The following is an 18,848-nucleotide window of genomic DNA, read 5'->3' as shown; positions in this document are numbered from 1 at the left end:
CCAATTCTCATCCCAAAGGCCTTCAGAGTATAATTTTACTAGAAAAAATTCTGTGTGACTAGAAAATAGGTAAGGTTGACACCCACCTCCTGGGGAATTGGAGGACTCTCTATCAGATGTAGAGTAGGGAAGGCGTTCAGAGGGCAGGGCAGACAGACTCATATACCTTGAAGTAAGTTTTAAGATGAACTAAGAATCTCCCTCGAGAATCAGTGGAGGGGAGGTTGGCCCCAGGGGGATTCCACTGCGTAGAGTCCAGAGGCTGAGGCCGGAGCAGACCTCCAGTGAGCAGATTTCTGTTGGAAGTTCACCAAATGCTGCGGACCTCACAGGGGAGGCCAACTGCTTTCTCCCAGCTAAAGGAATGAGGGCAGCTGGGCAGGGCCATGGGTGGTGCTGGAGAAGACAGTCTCCATCAGAAAAACAGCCCTGTATCCACTACCTTCCTGATAACCTACTGCCACCAGCAGAGAAGCAGGCCTCCTTCTTTGTCTGCCTCTAGACATCACTTTGCCCGCACTCACCACGGAGATCTGGATTTCTCTATCTGAAGAACATCACAGCATCCTAACTTTTCCCTTGCTTCTTCCTCTGAGGCTGAAAGAGTTCAACAGAGATCAAATCGGTACTGGACAAGTATGGAAATAACCCCCCCACAGACACCACTACGCAGGCTGAGAAAATTTGCTGGACGTGATAGAGTGTTCTATAATTCAAGAAAAAGAAATTGATTTAAAATATCAAAACATTTCTTCCTAGGAAACAGAGTCACTGAAAGAAACAGGAGAAAATCTTCAAAAATCTCTCATTTGCACATCAGCAGGGCTTAAAAGGACTTTGCATGCCCAAACCTGCCACTTTACCAGTTCGCTCATCTTTTCTTGAACCATACATCTTCCCTGACAGCACACCATATTAGGACTATAGTGGGGACATAGATGCTTCATCCCCACCCTGGCCCTCAGCTGGGCCATCCATCAGCATCACAGTCATTCAGACCTCTGCTAACCGAGACTTCCAATCCACCCAGTTTCATACAGCGTTCCCCAGGTTGCTCTTCAGTTTCAAAAGGTAGGTTGTCCAAGTTCAAAGCACTTATTTAATATGGCACCACCGACACACTACTAATATGGCACCACTGACACCAGCTACTGAATGGAGACCATCAACCTGGTACGTCAAAAGCATTCCCTCTTATATCTGCTCCTGAAAGCACAATCTTTCTCAAAGGACAGCATGCTCTCAGGAAAACTCGTTTCCTCACTCCACTCAGAATAGTCCTTTTCATAATCACTAGTTTCCATTCCTGATGCTTTCTGGATGCCACCCGTATCTAGACTGCTAGAGAAACAAATCATCCAGAATAATGCCATCCCTCGTCAGAAAAGGACCAGAGGAAAAGCATGTGACCTGAGCAAAGACTGCTCTCCCAGTGGAAGGTGACATAAGCATACTGGACCTGCCTTGTCACTTTGTCTAGCCTCCCCCAGGGCCCTGGGCCTCTGCTTCTTCTGGACTACAGACTTTAAACAGATGAAAAGCTCTATTTGAAGGAATTGTGGGCAACATTATGAAGGATTTGACATTTTAAATGAGTAGCAGTCTTGCTTTATTTCCGTTTTTACTAATTATACATTATTCAGTGAAACTTGAATATTACTATATTATAAAATTCTGTCAAAGGAAAAAGTAAAATAACCTATCATCACACTACCCTAAAATAACCACTATTAACATTTTAATGTACTTCAGTCTTTTTCCTACATGTATAATTTTGCAGTTGTAATCATACCCAATATATAATTTTATCATGTTTCTCCACTTAACATTATAAGCATTTTAAAGGTTGCTACATAATTTTCATGGCTGTCATTGTTAATAGCTACATAATAGTTCACTGAATTGAAGTGTCTTATTTACTTAATTCTCTTTATCTCTAAACAATTGCCAATTTCTTCTCACAATAAATATACACATCTTTGCGATTATAGTGTTCTTTTTCACAGCTTGAATTCTTTCACATAGACTTAAAATTACTTGGCCAAAGAATATATACTTTTTTGGTCTCTTGACATATATTTCCAAATAGATTTTTTTTTAAGTTGCATCAATTTCCACTGCTATTGGTGTAAATGAGGACCACGTGTCTTTGGTCTCTTGAAAGCAGAGCCTTGGCAGGTGGGGATGTGAGGCCGGGAGGGAGACATTCCAGCCCCGAAGCCTGAAGCTTGCATGCTGTAAAGTACCCTTGTCCTCACGGTACCCCGGCTTTCTGTTGCTTTGTTTCTCACAGACTGAGCAGTTGATAACTCTGTGGGTCCTCTTTGTTTTCACCGTTGTTGGAAATTCCATCGTGCTGTTCTCCATGTGGAGGAGGAAGAGGAAGTCGAGGATGACCTTCTTTGTGACTCAACTGGCCATCACAGGTAAGTAACTGTGCAGCTGAGAAGGGAATGAGCTGTGTGCAAACTTCAAGGACTGTACCACTGGAAATGGCCGGCCATCTGTCCAAACGGCATTGGCAAGCCTGAGAGTAACTTCTATAGGGACGTAAACCCCATATTTGAATGTTTCTTCCAGCACACTTAACATTTAAATATCCACAAGAGTCCATTATAAAAACAGCACACTATACAACAGATTTGAAAATACCAATAGCAGAGCCACCAAAGTGTTCTACAGGGTTCCACTCTCCCTATGCACCATAGCTCACTAATGTGGTATTACCATATCATTCCGTATTACGACTTTAAAGAATAGATCCCAGAAAATGGACCGGGGTTATCTCCATTCAATAATAAATGTGAAGATTCGTGTACTTTGTGGGTTTAAGTCTGTCAGCATTGCTTTTGAAATATAAGTGACATGAAGTACCGCTGCTGTGCATGGTCTAAGGACATAAGATGATAACCGGGATTAGGTGCTTAAATGGGGATTTGGGGAGTGGCCCGTGCAGTTGAAGTGTGAATGCATCGCACCTGGAGGGGGAATGGTGAAATAGTCTCATGCTAAAAAATGATTTGTGAAAGAAAGACCCCCACAGAGATGGGTTGAGTTCAAACTGGTAGGTTTCATGTTCAAGAGGAAAATGTAACAAAGGAGCCAGTCCCATTCCACAGGCCAGAGAAAGTGGTGGGCAGATGCGATTTCCAGATTGTCCAGACTAAGACAGGCGTGGAGTCCTGAGCTCTGGGAACATGGTGGCTGTCATGTGAGTTTAATTTGAATCAGACTGTACAGAAAATGCAAAAAAAAAAAAAAATTTTAAGGGTTAAGTGCAAACAAGGAGCAATGGTAAATGACTGTCAGAAAAGGCTGTTTGGTACATTTCAACCTTATCAGGTTATACTCTGTGGCAGTAACAGCAGTGGAGTGTTCTTGGGAATTTAGTCTTGAACCACAATATATGAAGAATACAACACTGTAACTTAGAAGTGAACCTCAGCCATGTGTTGTTGACAACCCTCCCCAACCCCAGCAAAGAGCAGCAACCCATCTGCTTGAGCTGGGATATAGTGACCAGGGTGAAAAACAAAGCACTGCTAAGAAATAGAGGTGGTAAGAGGAGCCTGAGTCACAAAGGTGGGACTTGTAATGTGATGGGAAAAATCCCTTCGATGTTTCTCTCAAACGGGATCTCCATTTTTCATTCTTATGAAAGGTAATTGGGAATATCCAGCAAATGCTGAGATGCAAAATCCCTGGATGAGGGTATAATAACTTTCTTTCATTATATCTTCTCAATTACCATGTTGTGACTGATAGTGTATACAGCCAACTGTGCTTTTAGAGTGTGAGAATTTAGAGGTGGCAAGGATATCACCTTGGAATTTAAAGTGTTGTCAAAATTAACCAATAAAGGAATAATTGAAATGTCACCGTCCATTGTCAAAGAGAAAAGTTGTGTGTTCTATTCAAATCCATAGCCTGTTGTATTAACCTGGACTTAATTTTTCATGAATGTTCTACGTAGTCTGTTTCTTATTTGTTAATTCCCTCTTGGAAAAACTGAAGGGGTCAGATCAGGAGTATTTAGAGTGAAGAATTCTTGGAGAGGTAAGCTTTGCGAAGGGTCTAAGAGTGAACTAACTTCTAATTTAAGATATTAACACTCCCTCCATTTCCATTTCTCCATGATCGTGGATCTTTTAGTAAGAGAGTAGAGTAGTTCAGAAAATTTACTCGGGTATCACTCGGGGTACTATTCTCTGAGATTCATGCAAATTTGATTTGCATTCCCCGTCCCATGTTGTAGTCTTCCCCAAGATTTCTTCAACTCTTCTGGACAAACATTCTTCCTCATCATTTCTGGTTTTTGCTCTGTAATGCCACAGATTCTAGCTGTCTCTCATGGGCATCTCACCTGCCCTAGTGAGTTTGTAGTTTGTTTTGTTATTCCATGCTGACCCTAACAAGATACTCTGCTCCTGTTTATTTTCTTTAAAATCATTCACAGAAACCTGACTTTCTAGGTTTAAAAGACTTTACCAAATGTTCCCAGCAACCAAAGGAGACTACATCATAGAAAAGCAAATATCTTAAAATTGAATATTATATATTTGCAAAGCTTTCAGCTACCACCGGAAACTTCTCGATTTACCTTGCTGCAGTCTTGTGTCTTATCGCCGCTTTTTGATGTTCGCTCCCCGATGAATGTCTATTTATCTTAGGACAAGTTTTGTCTTAGCATTTGCTTTGGGAGGTGGGGGATGGGGAATGAAGCTAGGACTTCTGGTACGAGTAATGTTCTATTTATTGACTTGGATCATAGTTACAAGGATGTGCTCCCTTTGTGATAATTCACCAAATCACATACTTCTGATTAGCGCCCTTTATGTAGTTTGTTTCGGTAAAAGTTCATCTACAAAACACATCACCTCCACATAGAGGAGGGGTTGCATTCTCAAATGCCTTCAGGAGTTGAGCAGATAACATAAATGTGCAAAGAAACCTGGGGAAGAGACAGGCTAAGATGGAGACTGAGGGGACATGGAGAATGCATGTCCCACCTAAACGCATTCAAACTCAACTTTTGTCAAAGGCCATGCTGATCTAACAAACCACACCTGTAGGACAGAATTGGCCTACATGCCACTGGTTTACAGCTGCTGGTGTATAATTTTTTAATCAGAATTTGGATATCTTGCGTCATTATAAAATTCTAGCCCACCCCTGAAGTCTGAACCCCACCTTCAATATATGAGTGGAGTATTAAGCGTTTGGGTTGGGGTTGGGGAGACTGAGGGCAGGGAGGTAGAGAGCTTAACATCGACAATGGTTTAGACGAGTCACAGGTTTGACAAAGTTTCAAAATTCGTTGTCTTTAAAGAAGTTGCTATGTTAGGGCTTTCTTCTCCATATTCTGTTATTATAATTGAAAAAAATTTGAACCAATATATGCCTTAGGAACAATAACAATGAGAATAAAAACATGAAGGAAATTTTTCTAATGACATCAAGTCCAACCCATATAATCTGAAGTCGTCATGATTTTCAGATAATCACTTAGATCAAGGAGAAAAGTCAAGAGCGGCACATACTCATATCTGCTTCTCACTAAAATTCCGCCACCAGAAGACCATGTATTGGGCTTCTCTGTATGAGAGAGAAAACATACTGACAAGACACTGTTCCTGTGAGGGGGATATTAAAACAGAGGCTGCTGCCTTACCCGCAGCAGGACTAAATTGTTATCATTGACGTGTCGCTGCTATGCCAATGTATTTGCATCAATATGACTCTCATTTTATAGGTGTTTTTCTCTTAGCATCAAGGAGGGGGTGTCCTAGTCTGCTTAGTCTGCCTGAACAAAATACCAGAGACTGACTGGGTGGCTTAAACAATAGAAATGTATTTCTCACAGTGCTGGAGGCTGGAAGGCTGCGATCAGGATGCCAGGACGGTCAGGTTTCGGTAAGAGCTCTCATCCTGGCCTGCAGACGACGGCCTTTTCATTACGTCCTCACATGGGCTTTCCTAAGGGCCTGCTCGTGGAGAGAGAGAGAAAGAAAGCACTATGGTGTGTCTCCTCACTGGGACACTAGTCTTGTCATCTCAGGGCTCCACCCTTGTGACCTCATTTCCATAAAGGCCCTATCTTCAAATGCAGTCACACTGGGGGTTAGGGCTTCAACACGTGGAGTTTGAAGGGACACAAACACTCATAAGAAAGGGAAAGAATTAGGTGCACCAGAGGGCCACACATGATTGAGAATGGGTGGGACAGAAAGAGGGGTGGAGGTTTTCGATGAAAGGTAATAGCAAGAAAAGAGTGGAGCTTCATATGCCTTGTTAAAATGTTCACGTTTCGCCTGGAGCGCATCCTTTGTCTTTCAAGCTTCATTCACGCTACCATCACCTTCTGTGTGGAGCCCCAAGGTGTAGAAAGAAAACAGATACTTAAATTAATCCATGACCAGGTTTTGCTAAGAACATGGGAACACAGTAAAGCAAGAACACTGCACTTGTTGAGAGGGTTGGACCACAGAGACTGTGGCTAAAGAAAGCAAGGAAAGCAGCACAGGTCAGAAAAGTATAGAGACAGCGGAGGGAGGACAGGAATGAGAGGGCTCCACAGAGTCTTAAGGTGAGATTAGTGAGAACACCTGAACGAAAGAGCTGGGAGGAAGAAGTTCACGAAGCAAGAAGCTCTCAGGTGAATACTGCAGAGATGGTGAAATTCAGTGTGTCCAGTGGACTCGGGGTTTACACGGAGTGGCGGGGAAAGTCATTAGCAGACGAGGCCACAATATGGGAAGCTAACTTGACTAAGTGCTTATCACGGACTAGCCTCTGTGCTACACGTTTTACGTAGATCATATCACTTAATCCTGGCAATAGTCCTACCACCACCTAGCCCTGCCGCAATCCCCATTTCACAGACATGGAAATTAAGGCTCATGCAGTGAGCGGTAGACCAGAAATTCAAGCCCAGGCAGTCTTTCTTCCAATCCTGAGCTTCTAATAATTAGAGGATGCACCTCCCCAAGGGGCCCATGTGTGGGTGAGTAATCCATGGGCATACGGAACCACCTCCAGATAATGAAAACCTGGTCAGATGGAGCAAAAGTGAGATTCTAGTGCCAATGTATTGAATAAACAAGTTGGATTGGCCAGCTAGAGTATAAAAGTAACTAGAGGCAGGAGAATGTAAGAGCAAAATATAAATCTCAAAGGATGTTTGAAAGTGCTATGATGCAGTTGAAAGTATTTGGAGCGGACCAGTTGGTTGGATTGCCAGCCACCACAGTGAGCACCAGGATTGCCTCACGAGCAGACAACTACCATGCAGGATAGCACCCTGGAAGTCTTCCTGCCCCATCCCAACGACTCTCAAACCGGTGACTTTAGCTGCAATGTCTGTCACTGGAGAACCGTCTTTGACACTTGCTAAAGTGAATATATTCTGAACAGTTACCACACGCCTCACTTTGTTCATCGCCTCCTGATGTGAATGAATTTCTGAGAGCTCACAGAAAGAGAAGCGTCCTGGGGGCAATAGATGGCAAAGGGTGGGGAAGTGGCCAATGTCACTGAGGACAAATTTCACTCATTTCAAACTTTTCTACTTCATATCCTGTGGGTAAGCATTTGGAGTTTTTATAAAGGCAAACAAAATTTATTGGCTCCAAATTTTGGCAAGGGCCCTATCTGGCAACATTTATAGTTTTCTATTTTAATCAATCCTCTGAAGGGAGTATGATCTTTTCGAAGTATCTATTCTTCTATCAACTACTGTACAAAATCACTCCTTAAAATACAGTTGACCCTTGAACAACATGGTGTTGAGAATCTGTGTATAACTTAAGTCGGCCCATTGAATATACAGATTCCCATCTGTGGATCGAAAATAATACACAGAAACTTCTACAAACTCACCTCTTTGAATGACCATTTTGCCTTTTCAATGTTTTAGGTTATTTAGACTTAGGTTTAAATCTCAGCAATTCTACTTGCTAGCTCTGTGCCTTTGGAAAATGACTTAATTTCTCTGAATATCAGTTTCCTAATCCAAAAAGCGGGGACACCTGTCAGACTTGTGGAGAGGATTAAATGAGAGAAGATCTCTGAAGTGCCTCATACAGAGTGAGACACAGAGTAATTGTTCAATAAATGCTGGCTGTTCATGCTACCTCGGTAGGGTTTCATTCATTGAAATAAAATGAATGAAATGATTAATTTAAAATCTTTCACGTCAACTTGCTGAAGAGTGAAATTTTACCAAAAGACTTGAGGTTCTTTGCCGCCCACAACTGACTTGCTCTTTCATTCAGGACAATGTACTTCACCCAGATATGTCTTTGGCTCTCAAGTGTTGCTTTGAAGGAGACCACACTTTTGCATATACACTTACTCTTAAATCATAAGATTCAAATGACATCAGCAGTGACACAACTATTTGGAAAACTAAATTGAGAGATCTTCTACCTGGCTACTCTGAGGGAGGAAAATAAGGGCTAACAGTTATTCCTGGGTAAGGCAATACTAATATCCTTCATTAAATATCATTTTCCATCATGACCCACCTCCTGAGAACAGTGTCCTACTTATCGTCCAGTAGCCTTGAGTGATTCTTTGAAGAACATTTTGATTTGTTCTTTTGAACATTTAGTCTTTTATTTATTTAGTCGGTAGAACAGTTAGACTTAGATACAACCACATAAACATAAAATCCAGATAATGATGGCTTAAGTTTATAAGCATTTATATTTATCTTATGTAAAGAATTCTGGAGGCATGTGGTCAGCACTCATTATGTGTTTCCTTATCACTGAGGACTCAGGCTTCTCTGTATTTCTACTCTATTCACACAGAAAAAGTCGAGAATCATATGATTTCACTGATATGTGGGATATAAAACTGAAAGCAACAAAGGAACAAGACAAACAAAGAAACAAAAACTCATAGACACAGACAATAGTTTAGTGGTTACCAGAGGGTAAGCGGGGAAAAGGAGTGGTAAATGAGGGTAAACAGGTCAAGTGTATGGTGATGGAAGGAGAACTGACTCTGGTGAAAGACACACAGCGTGATGTATGGATGATGTGTTGCAGAGTTGTACACCTGAAACCTGTGTAGCTTTACTGACCGTTGTCACCCCAATAAACTTTAATGAAAAAAAGAATGTATCACATGTAGTTTATGAGGAAAATGTTATCAGTTGTAAAGAGCTAAGACTAATACATTTTAACAGCAAAGAAAAAAAATACTTTCATTCTCAAGGTCAGCTCAAGGTAAGGATAACTTTCGGGTCAAGATAGCTGCTACAACTTCTGTGACAACGCCCAAGTTCTAGTTCACAGGAAGGAAGAGAGGAGGGAGGACAATGCCGCTATCTGTCCTCCTCCTAATTAACTCCCACCCAGTAATTTTTACTTGCAGTTCATTTGCCATCTCTCACTGAAGAAAAGCTGTTTGTTTTTAACCTGCACCCATTGGCCAGAATAAAATCAGGTTTCTTTTCCTAAGAAAGAATGAAAGAATAGAGGTAAGTAGCAGGCTTTGGCAGACCATGTCTTCCATACCCTTACTTTCATTGAGAAAGAACTACGTCATGACCTAGCAATTCCACTTCTGGGTAATTTATCTGAAGAAATCCCAAACACGAATTTGAAAAGATACATGCACCCCTATGTTCATTGCAGCACTATTTACAATAGCCAAGATACAGAAGCCACCCAAGTGCCCATCAATAGATGTTTAGATAAAGAAGAGCTGGTGCATATATACAATGGAATATTACTCAGCCATAAAAAAGAATGAAATTTTACCATTTGCAACGACATGGATGCACCTGGTGGGTATGATGCTGAGTGAAATATGTCAGACTGAGAAAGACAAATACCATATGATCTCACTTACATGTGGAATCTAAAGGATAAAACAAACAAACAGAATGCTAACAGACTCATAGATACAAAGAACAAACTGATGGTTGCCTGAAGAGAGTGGGCTTGGGGGGGGGCAAGATAAAAAAGGTGATGGGATTAAGAAACAAATTTAATAACAGAATAGTCATGGGGACATAAAGTACAGCATAGAGAATATAATCAATAATATTGCAACAACTATGTGTAGTGCCTGGTTGGTACTAGACTAATCAGAGGGATCACTGCATAAATGATATACTTGTGTAACCACTGTGCTGTCCACCTGAAACGCATATAAAATAATATTGAATGTCAACTGTAACTGAAAATAAATAAATAAATAAATAAATAAATAAATAAATAAATAAATAAATTTTTACAAAAGAAGTCTGGACAAAGAAGCGCCGTTTGACCACCCATTCCCCAGCTCTAAGAATGCTTCCCCCTGGGTGCCAGGCTGTGTACTTCCAACCTCTTATGGTGGCAGGCTGGCACTCTGCACGCTGTGCATACACTGTGGTGGCCCATTCGATGATTGCCCCACTATGTATGTCGATAAACTCCTTTTGTTGGCTATTTTGGTTATTATCAGCAAACCTACAGTGAATATTCTCCCAATTAAACCTTGTGAGCATAAATACATCTGATCTACTATTTAGGAATGTTTATAGAAGTGGACATACTGCATCAAAGACTCTTCTGTGGCTTTCAAAGTGGCCAACGTCCTTTGAGGTCACCAGAACTAAAAGATGATGGAAAATGTCATGAGACAAATGTTCTAGAAGCCACCCACAGAGATCCACAGTGAGTCTTGTTTTTAAACCTCCCTGGAAACAAAAGCTTTATTGGCTTGCAAAAGTTATAGAATCATAACCAGTTCCTCAGGGCAGGGATTCTCTCTGTTCATCTGTTAATGATACTCACACACATAATCAAGTATAATTTGCTTATTTTAAAAAGGAGCATTTTCTTCCATGGTAGCCAGTGTATCACAGAAGAATCTAAATCTAAAAATTTGTCTTCTTTTCCCCTACAGTCATTAGAGCAATACTCATATATTCATGAAAACAAAGAACACGCCACTAACCAGAACATTTGAATAGAGGAAGTGTTTCAATTTTGCGTGTTTTAACTTTCCTCTTCTCCACATTTCTGACCCTTTAAAAAAAAATCTTAACAAATTCTTCTCTATATCCGTTAGGAATTTTAGCTGTGGGATTCCCCTGGAGAATGGAAGGAAACCAGATCTTCCAACTGCTCTTTATGTACACTCTGCAATTTTTAACATTTCCATTCTAACAATTTTCTGGATGAATTCAGTGACTGTTTATATTTCATGAGCTAAAGTGCCAATTAAAATTCATTAGTCATTTATCATCCTCAAGACTGGCTTGTCTGTTTTATTCAAATGCAATAATGAAGGGGAGGTAATGAGAGTAACTCCCATTGAGTGTTCAACAAAGGAAAATAGAAAACATTTTTTTTTGGCACACATTCAAATAACTTCCTTCTTCTGAAAGGGCCAAATCTTCTCATATTAGTAAACAAAATTAGCTTTGCCTCAAAGCCCTTTCTGGAGAGCAATTTACTAATGAACGATGGAATTCTTCACCCTCAAAAACTTCCTGTTAATTAACTGAAAACAGAAAATTGAGGGGTTCAGCCTGGATGGTGAGACCAGGCAAGTGCTGAATCGTCCAAAGTCAGACGTGGAGCCCAATACCACTTTCCCATGCCAATTTCATTCACTTTTTTCCCTGGAGTTTTGAATTGCATACTTAGTTATTTTATTTATTTTAATTCTGCTCATTCATTTTTTTTTAATTTTTATATTTTTTCACCTTCATTGAGATAAAATTGACAGAAAATGTGTGTAATAAGCTTAAGGTATCCAAAGCAATATGTAACTGTATTGCTAAATGATTGCCACAATAATTTTAGCTAGTATCTATCACCTCACATAGCTACAATTTGTGTGTGTGTTAATAAATTTAATAAATTTCTCTGAACAACTTTTAAATACACGATACAGTATCGTTTACTAGTCACTGTGCTAAACATTATATCCTCAGAACTTATTCATCTTATAACTGGAAATTATATACTTTGACCACCTTCACCCATTTTCCCCACCCCCTACTTCTAGCAAACACCAATCTTTTGTCTGTTTCTATGAGTTGGAGGTTTTTTTTAGATTCTACATACAAGTGAAATCACACAGTATTTGTCTTTCTTTGTCTGACTTATTTCACTTAGTATGTTGCACTCAAGGTATATCTATGTTATCAAAACTGGAAGAATCTCAATTTTATGACTGAATAATATTCCATTGCATATATATACCAAATATTCTTTATCCATTCATTTGTTGATGAACACTTAGGTTGTTTTCATGTCTTGGCTGTTGTATACCATAATGCCATGAACATGGGGTGCAATTTTCTCTGTTTTCAGGTAATTAACAGGAAGTTTTTGAAGGTGAAGAATTCCATTGTTCCTTCCTGACATTTGTTATGTCTTGTCTTGTTGTTAATCGTCATTCTGACATATGTGAGGTGATATCTCATTGTGGTTTTGATGTGCATTTACGTGAGGATTAGTGATGCTGAACACTTTTTCATATACCTGTTGGCCATTTCAATACTGTCTTTGGAAAAATGTCTGTTCAGTTCCTGTGCCCATAATTTTAATGGATTATTTATTTTTTTTGTAATTGAGTTGTATAATTTTAATGAACTTTGGATATTAATCCCTTATCAAATACAGTTTGCAAATATTTTCTTCCATTCTGTAGGCTTTCTTTTCATTTTGTTGATCATTTATTTTGCTCTTCAGAAGCTTTTTAGTTTGATGCAATCCCACGAGTTGATTTTTCTTTTGTTGCTTATGCTTTGGCTTTCATTCTCATAAAATCATTGCCAAGACCAATATCAATGAGATTTCCCTCTATTTATTCTTCTAGGAGTTTTGTGGTTTCAGGTTTCACATTTGTCTTTAATCTATTTTAAGTTAATTTTTGTGATCAATGGGAGATAGGGGTGCAGTTTTATTCTTTTGCATGTGAATATCCAGTTTTCCCAGCACCATTTATTGAAGAGACTATCCTTTTTTCCACTGAGTATTTTTAGCTCTCTTGTCAAATATTAGTTGACTGTATATGCATGTATATATTTCTGGGCTCTCGATTCTGTTCCATTGGTCTGTGTGTCTGTATTTATGCCAGTACCATATTGCTTTGACAATTATAGCTTTGTAGTATAGTTTGAAATCAGGAAGTGTGACGATGCCTTCAGCATTGTTCTTCTTTCTCAGGATTGCTTTGGCTATTTGGGGTCCTTTGTGGTTCCATATGAATTTAGGACTTTTTTTTTCTATTTCTGTGAAAAATACCACCGGAATGTTGATAGGGATTGCATTGAATCTATTGATTCCTTTGGGTAGTATGAACATGTTAACAATATTAATTCTTCCAAACCATGAACAGGAGATATCTTTCCATTTCTTTGTGCCTTCTTCAATTTCTTTCGTCAGTGTCTTATATTTTTCTGTGTACAGATCTTTCACCTCCTTACTTAAATTTTTTCCTAAGTATTTTATTTTTTTTTACGCTATTGTCAATGGCACTTTAAAATTTCTTTTTCAGATAATTCATTGTTAGTGCATAGAAATACAACTGATTTTTCTATGTTGATTCTGTATGCTGCAACCCAAATCAGGCAGCAATGCCCACTGAGCTCCCAAGCCAGATGGAGCCACCCACTGGGCTCCAAAGATGAGCAGAGCCACTGGCTGGAATCTTTGCTCCTCTGCCCCCCGCTTCTGTGAGGAGGGATGTGTCCTGTCAACATCTGAGCACTGGTTGCTGTAAGCCCGCTCTCCTTCTCTGTTAGTATCTGAATCTCAGTGGTCAAGCCCTACAGATTTCCCTAGTGATCCTGGTGAGATGAGAACCTAGTGGGCCACCTGGGAAGCATCCCTCAACATTGGAGGACCTGGATGTCCACATTGGTATCTTTCTTTTTCCCGCTGAAGAAATCATAGGCCTGGGGACCTTCCTGGTGTGACTTTGTACCTGTCTGGGGGAGAGGCAATGCAGTCAGAGTGTAGCTGCTCCATTACCACCTGTAATACAGTCCTTCTTGGTCTCTGTGGTCCAGAGAGATGCTTAAGCCTCACCTCCTGGCTTCTGGGATTTTCACACTCATGGCTTGTCTATGGACAGTTGCTAGTTGGTCTTCTTGTAAGAAGCACTGAACTGAGGAATGACCTGTGTCACATCCTGATTACATTACCTGTAATTCTCCTCATTCATAATAACGTTCACGAGTGAATTTTTTCTGAATTCATACACTTTTATGTGAGATAATGTCATGGCTTTTATTTTCTAAATATTTTAGTGTTGTTTTTATTTCTTCTTTCACACAATAACCATTTAGTAGTTTTTGCTTGTTTTTATTTTTAATTTCTGGGTGACTTTATTTTTCTTTAACATTTTATAATTCACATTTTGTTTCATTGCTTTGCAGATGGAGAATATTTTTGGAAAGATTCCTGCACTTTGGAATTTATTAAAAGTGTCTTTGAGGTATAACATGTAATCATTATTTTGAAAAATATTTAATGTATGATAAAGATAGGACATAATAATTAATGTTGTGGAAATAAACAAAGACCACCCCATGAGAACAAGCAATGGTTGTTTACTCAGAGCTCACTGCAGTGAGGTAGCCAGCCACCGTCATTTGTGTTGTCAGAGACTCAGAAGAGTGGAAAAGCTATGTGGTGGGAAAAAGGGAAGGCTTCAGGCGTGCCCTGATCGGAGGCTGTTGGCACGGGAGCCACAGGCAGGCTCAGTGAAGCAGAGCAGCCTGTGGGATTGGCTAGTGGTGCATATTTGTCTTTCTCTGGTTGGTCCTAAGTTGGAAGCAGGGTCAATAATTAGGGAAGCTGTCAGCTATTAATCGTGTCCTGGCTAGTTGGGGCCAATTACTATCTGATTATTGTATGGCTTTCTAAAAAGGTTTCTGCAGGTTATGGGTCAAGAGTTCTATTTTGACGTATAGGCTAGTCATTGCCCGTTTGTATATTCAATCTGTCAATGTATTCTTTGTATTTACCTTTTAAAATTTGTCCTTATTAATTAAGAGCTTCAAATTTTCTCTACTTTTATGTGTTTCTTGCCTATTCGATATGGCATGGGTAATAAAGTGCTGGTAAAACTTTTCACTCTTTCTCTCATTTTCTCCTAATATTTTTTTTATCAATGTTCATTTTATAAATTTTAACATTTTATTATTTGGTTCCTAAAGGCTCCTGACTAGTATATTTTCAATGTAGGTTTGTGTGTTTAAAACACACACACACACACACACACACACACACACACACACACACACACAGAATCCTTTCAGTTGTATTTATTAACTTTGCTTTAAATTTTATTTCGTTGATGTTAGTATTAAGTTCATCTATTTTCTTTTTATCGCATTTATTTGCAATAAAATAAATGCAATAAATAAAGGACTAAGCCTTTTAATAAAATTGTATTTAAAACTATATTTATGTTCTTTGTCTTCTGCCTTGTGACTATAATTGAGATATTTGTCAAGTATTTCTGTGTTTGCATGTTTCAGTGCCCAACGGTAGGCTTTCCCATTCTTGGTTCCTCTATGTTGATACAGCTCTCAGTTTCCTGGAGTACTTTGAGTGATAAGTTTCTCCCCTTTCAGGGTGGGTACCTAGATAGGAGTCTCAAGCATTTATGAAAATGTCTTTGTCTTGCTTCCACAACAATGAACACATAAATGGGTATAGAAATCTTGAATTCACAACTCAAATCTCCGTAGATGTTGCTGTATTGACTTCTGGCATTTCATATTAGAAGGAAGTCTAAAGTCAGCCTAGGATTTCTTTCTTTATAGGTTAGCAAATTTTGTCTTTTGTTTCTAGGTATTTTTTTTCTTTGAGGATTTATACTTTTACCTGGGTATATCTATTTACTAGTCTGTTAGATCAGTTGTATTATTTGCCAAGTAAGCTCTTTTGATCTGCAGGTTAAAGTGATGTCTTTGCTCATTTTATTTATGTCTGAATATTTATTATCTTCCATTTGTGCTGATCTTATATTCGGGAACACTCACTAGTCATACATCAGTAACTAAGGTCTTTCTCGATCATCATTTGGTCCCTCCACTTGGAGGAATTCTTTAAGCTTTTCCTAATCATTGATTTGATTTTGACCCCATTATCAGCAATGTTAACTCTCCTTTTTATTGTTTCTAAAGTATCCTAAAAGTTGCTTTTCCTATGATCATTTCAAAACATTCATTCTTTATATTACCTAGTACCTTTTTAGTTCTATCAACTTCTCAGTATTTCCCTTTTCACAACTGTCTAATGCCTTATTATCTTCTTTCACCTTTCATTCCATAAAATGTAAAAAGAACACAAAACGCACTGCTTAACATTTAAGTATGTTTCCTGAACTAGTGTTTTCCTATGTATATTCTTTTTCTGCTATTTGTGTGCTCTTTTCTACTTACTTAATGCTACAAAATCTCTCTACCCCATGACTCTCTCATTCCACCAAATATTGTTTAATTGGCTAACAGATGAACTCGCGTGCATGCCTTTCATTCAGATTAATCCTTCCGTGGCTGCACAATACCATGGTTGTTCCCTATTCTGAGAAGAGATGGTGTCTGTTCATAAAGAAAACCTTTTGTTCTCGGGCAGGAAAAGAAGGTATTGTCCTATCACTATGAGAATAATTTCACTGAAAGGAATGAACTATTCTCCCAGGAAAACTTTTCCTTCTTTAGAGAAATTGGGTTTCATTTGGTTCTCTGCCTTTGTTTCACCATTAGCAACTATGTGACCTGGGAAAGGTACTTATCTTCACTCAGGTTTTGTTTTCTCATCTCTAAAATGAAAAGCGTTCACAGGTTATCTGAATGATTTTAAGAGGCCAGACATGAGGTGTCCTACTAGTCCCATGCTTCTAATTAGAAATTTCCAAAAAAAATTCCATAAAAATTAAGGGGAATTTTTACATCTTCAGATGTCTGCCAATTAAAGAACTTTTAATAACAAAGTTATTAATGAGTGCCAGTCACCTTTATGAATTAGCTGTCCCTTAAAAACGGTGGCGTCTGGCTTCTGGCCCATCTAGAAAGAATGTGGCCAACAAAATGTAGTAATAATGTTGACTCACTTCCTTGCTGTTAGGGGCCTCACTGTGCTTCCCAAGTCAACGTACAATTCCATATATGGCTTGATCCTTCCTTTAGTCATTCAATAAATATTATTAAGCACTTCTATGAGAGGCATGGTTCCACGTACTAAGGGCACAGTTGTGTATTTGGTTATAAGTTACAGTTGAAACAATAAAGGGGACAATTTTGCTTTTGTCACCCAAAGTTCAGTGGCAGAAAAAGCCTTGGACCTGATTTGCTTTAGCAACTCAGCAGCGCAGCCAAGCAGCCTGTCTCTGACACGTAAAAGGCATCCCCCTAAGCCTTGTTCCACAACCTGGGTAGAGGAACCTTTATCAGTTTGCTGGGGCCGCCATGACAAATACCGGACTGGGTGGCTTAAAGAGCAGTAATTCATGTTTTCACAGCTCTGGAGGCTGGAAGTCCAAGATGAAATAAATGTTCTCAAGTTTGGTTTCCCCTGAGGCCTCTCTCTTTGGCTTGTAGATGGCCGTCTTCTCCCTGTGTCCTCCTGTGGGCTTCCCTCTGTGTATGTGAATGTCTGGGTCCTAATCTCTTCTTATGAGGACACGAGTCATATGGATTAGGTCCCACCCAGATGACCCCATTTTACCGTAATTACTTTTTTAAAGGCCCTACCCCAAAATATAATCACATTCTGAGGTACTGGGAGTTAGGACTTCCACTGAAAAAACTGGGGCGGGAGGACACACAATTCAACCCATAACAAACAGATCGTGCTGACTCTGGGGAACGCTCTTGTCCACATATGTGGAGAAAGACTGACTTCTAGAAGCTTTCTTACAAGTGTGGGAAGGCATGCTTCCCAGCAAAGCTTTCCACGCACTTCCCTGACCTAACTTGAGCTATCTATCTGCTCATCGGTGTGAACTCATCAGTGTGAACAAGATATACAGTTACACTGGTGAGCTTAGACTGAAGCCAAATGCCCCACTTGTAGAGATTCATCTTTCCCCACAGCATAAGGGCTGAGCTGGTGGGAAGCATCCTTGTGTTAAAAGCCAAGGTGCTTACCCAAGTTGCTTATGTCATCCACAGTAGCTTTCTAGTCATTCAGGTGTTTTTTAATTTTGTGAACGGAAGCCACATCTTCCCTGAGCTGTCTTAAGTCTCTATTCCTTGTATCCAAAGCCCTTCCTACTTAGAGTACCTAGAAAGGCTACTTTCTGAGCAGACCTGACACATTGAGTATTTTTGTTGGGGGAAGGAGTGTTCCTATTTCTTTTGGCCCTCCCTCAAGATCCTTAGACTCATTGTATAACAGCCACCCTTCAAAGAGAGGAGAGAAAGAAACAGAAGGGAGGAAAGAAATCCACTGTGAATCACCTATTTCTAGATTCCACTGTTCCTGGCTTCCCTTTGTGCTTCCTGCACTCAAGTCTCAAAGGCCACGAATAATCAGAACTTTTAGCCAATAAGACAAAGACCTTTCTATTTGGTCTGATATCGGATAATTGAGGAACTCTCCTTGGTCTGTGAACTGATTCAATGGGGAAATACTCACTTGGGATCTATTGTACACAAGGCCCTCACTAGGCCTGGCCAGGAAGAGTGACATGGGTGGAAAACAGTCTCTCACTGGGGGATTTCCTTACAGCAGGGAGAAATCAAAGTTGTTCATTGAAATTACACAAAACAGAGGAAACTGACATGAGAAAAAAAGATCCATAAACGTAAGAGCTGAGAGGGTATCAAAGAAGGTGCAATCATATTCTCATAAGAGAAATCAGAAAGACCATTCTGG

General features: G+C 39.6%; 1 protein-coding gene across 2 annotated transcripts in view; it reads left to right on the top strand.

Annotated features, from left to right (window-relative positions):
- The window catches only part of NPSR1 (neuropeptide S receptor 1), a 107,139-nt gene that overhangs the window by 15,502 nt on the left and 72,789 nt on the right, over window positions 1–18,848 (top strand). For both annotated transcript variants that reach the window (XM_033087989.1, XM_033087990.1), the window contains exon 2: window positions 2,294–2,426. In XM_033087989.1, coding sequence (XP_032943880.1) covers window positions 2,294–2,426 — 133 coding nt within the window. The remainder of the gene's footprint in view (window positions 1–2,293; window positions 2,427–18,848) is intronic.

Source organism: Rhinolophus ferrumequinum, chromosome 20 (assembly GCF_004115265.2).
Source record: "Rhinolophus ferrumequinum isolate MPI-CBG mRhiFer1 chromosome 20, mRhiFer1_v1.p, whole genome shotgun sequence".
In the NCBI taxonomy this organism is placed as follows: Eukaryota; Metazoa; Chordata; class Mammalia; order Chiroptera; family Rhinolophidae; genus Rhinolophus; species Rhinolophus ferrumequinum.
Note: the sequence above shows the minus strand (reverse complement) of the source record. Positions and strands in the feature narration are given on the sequence as shown.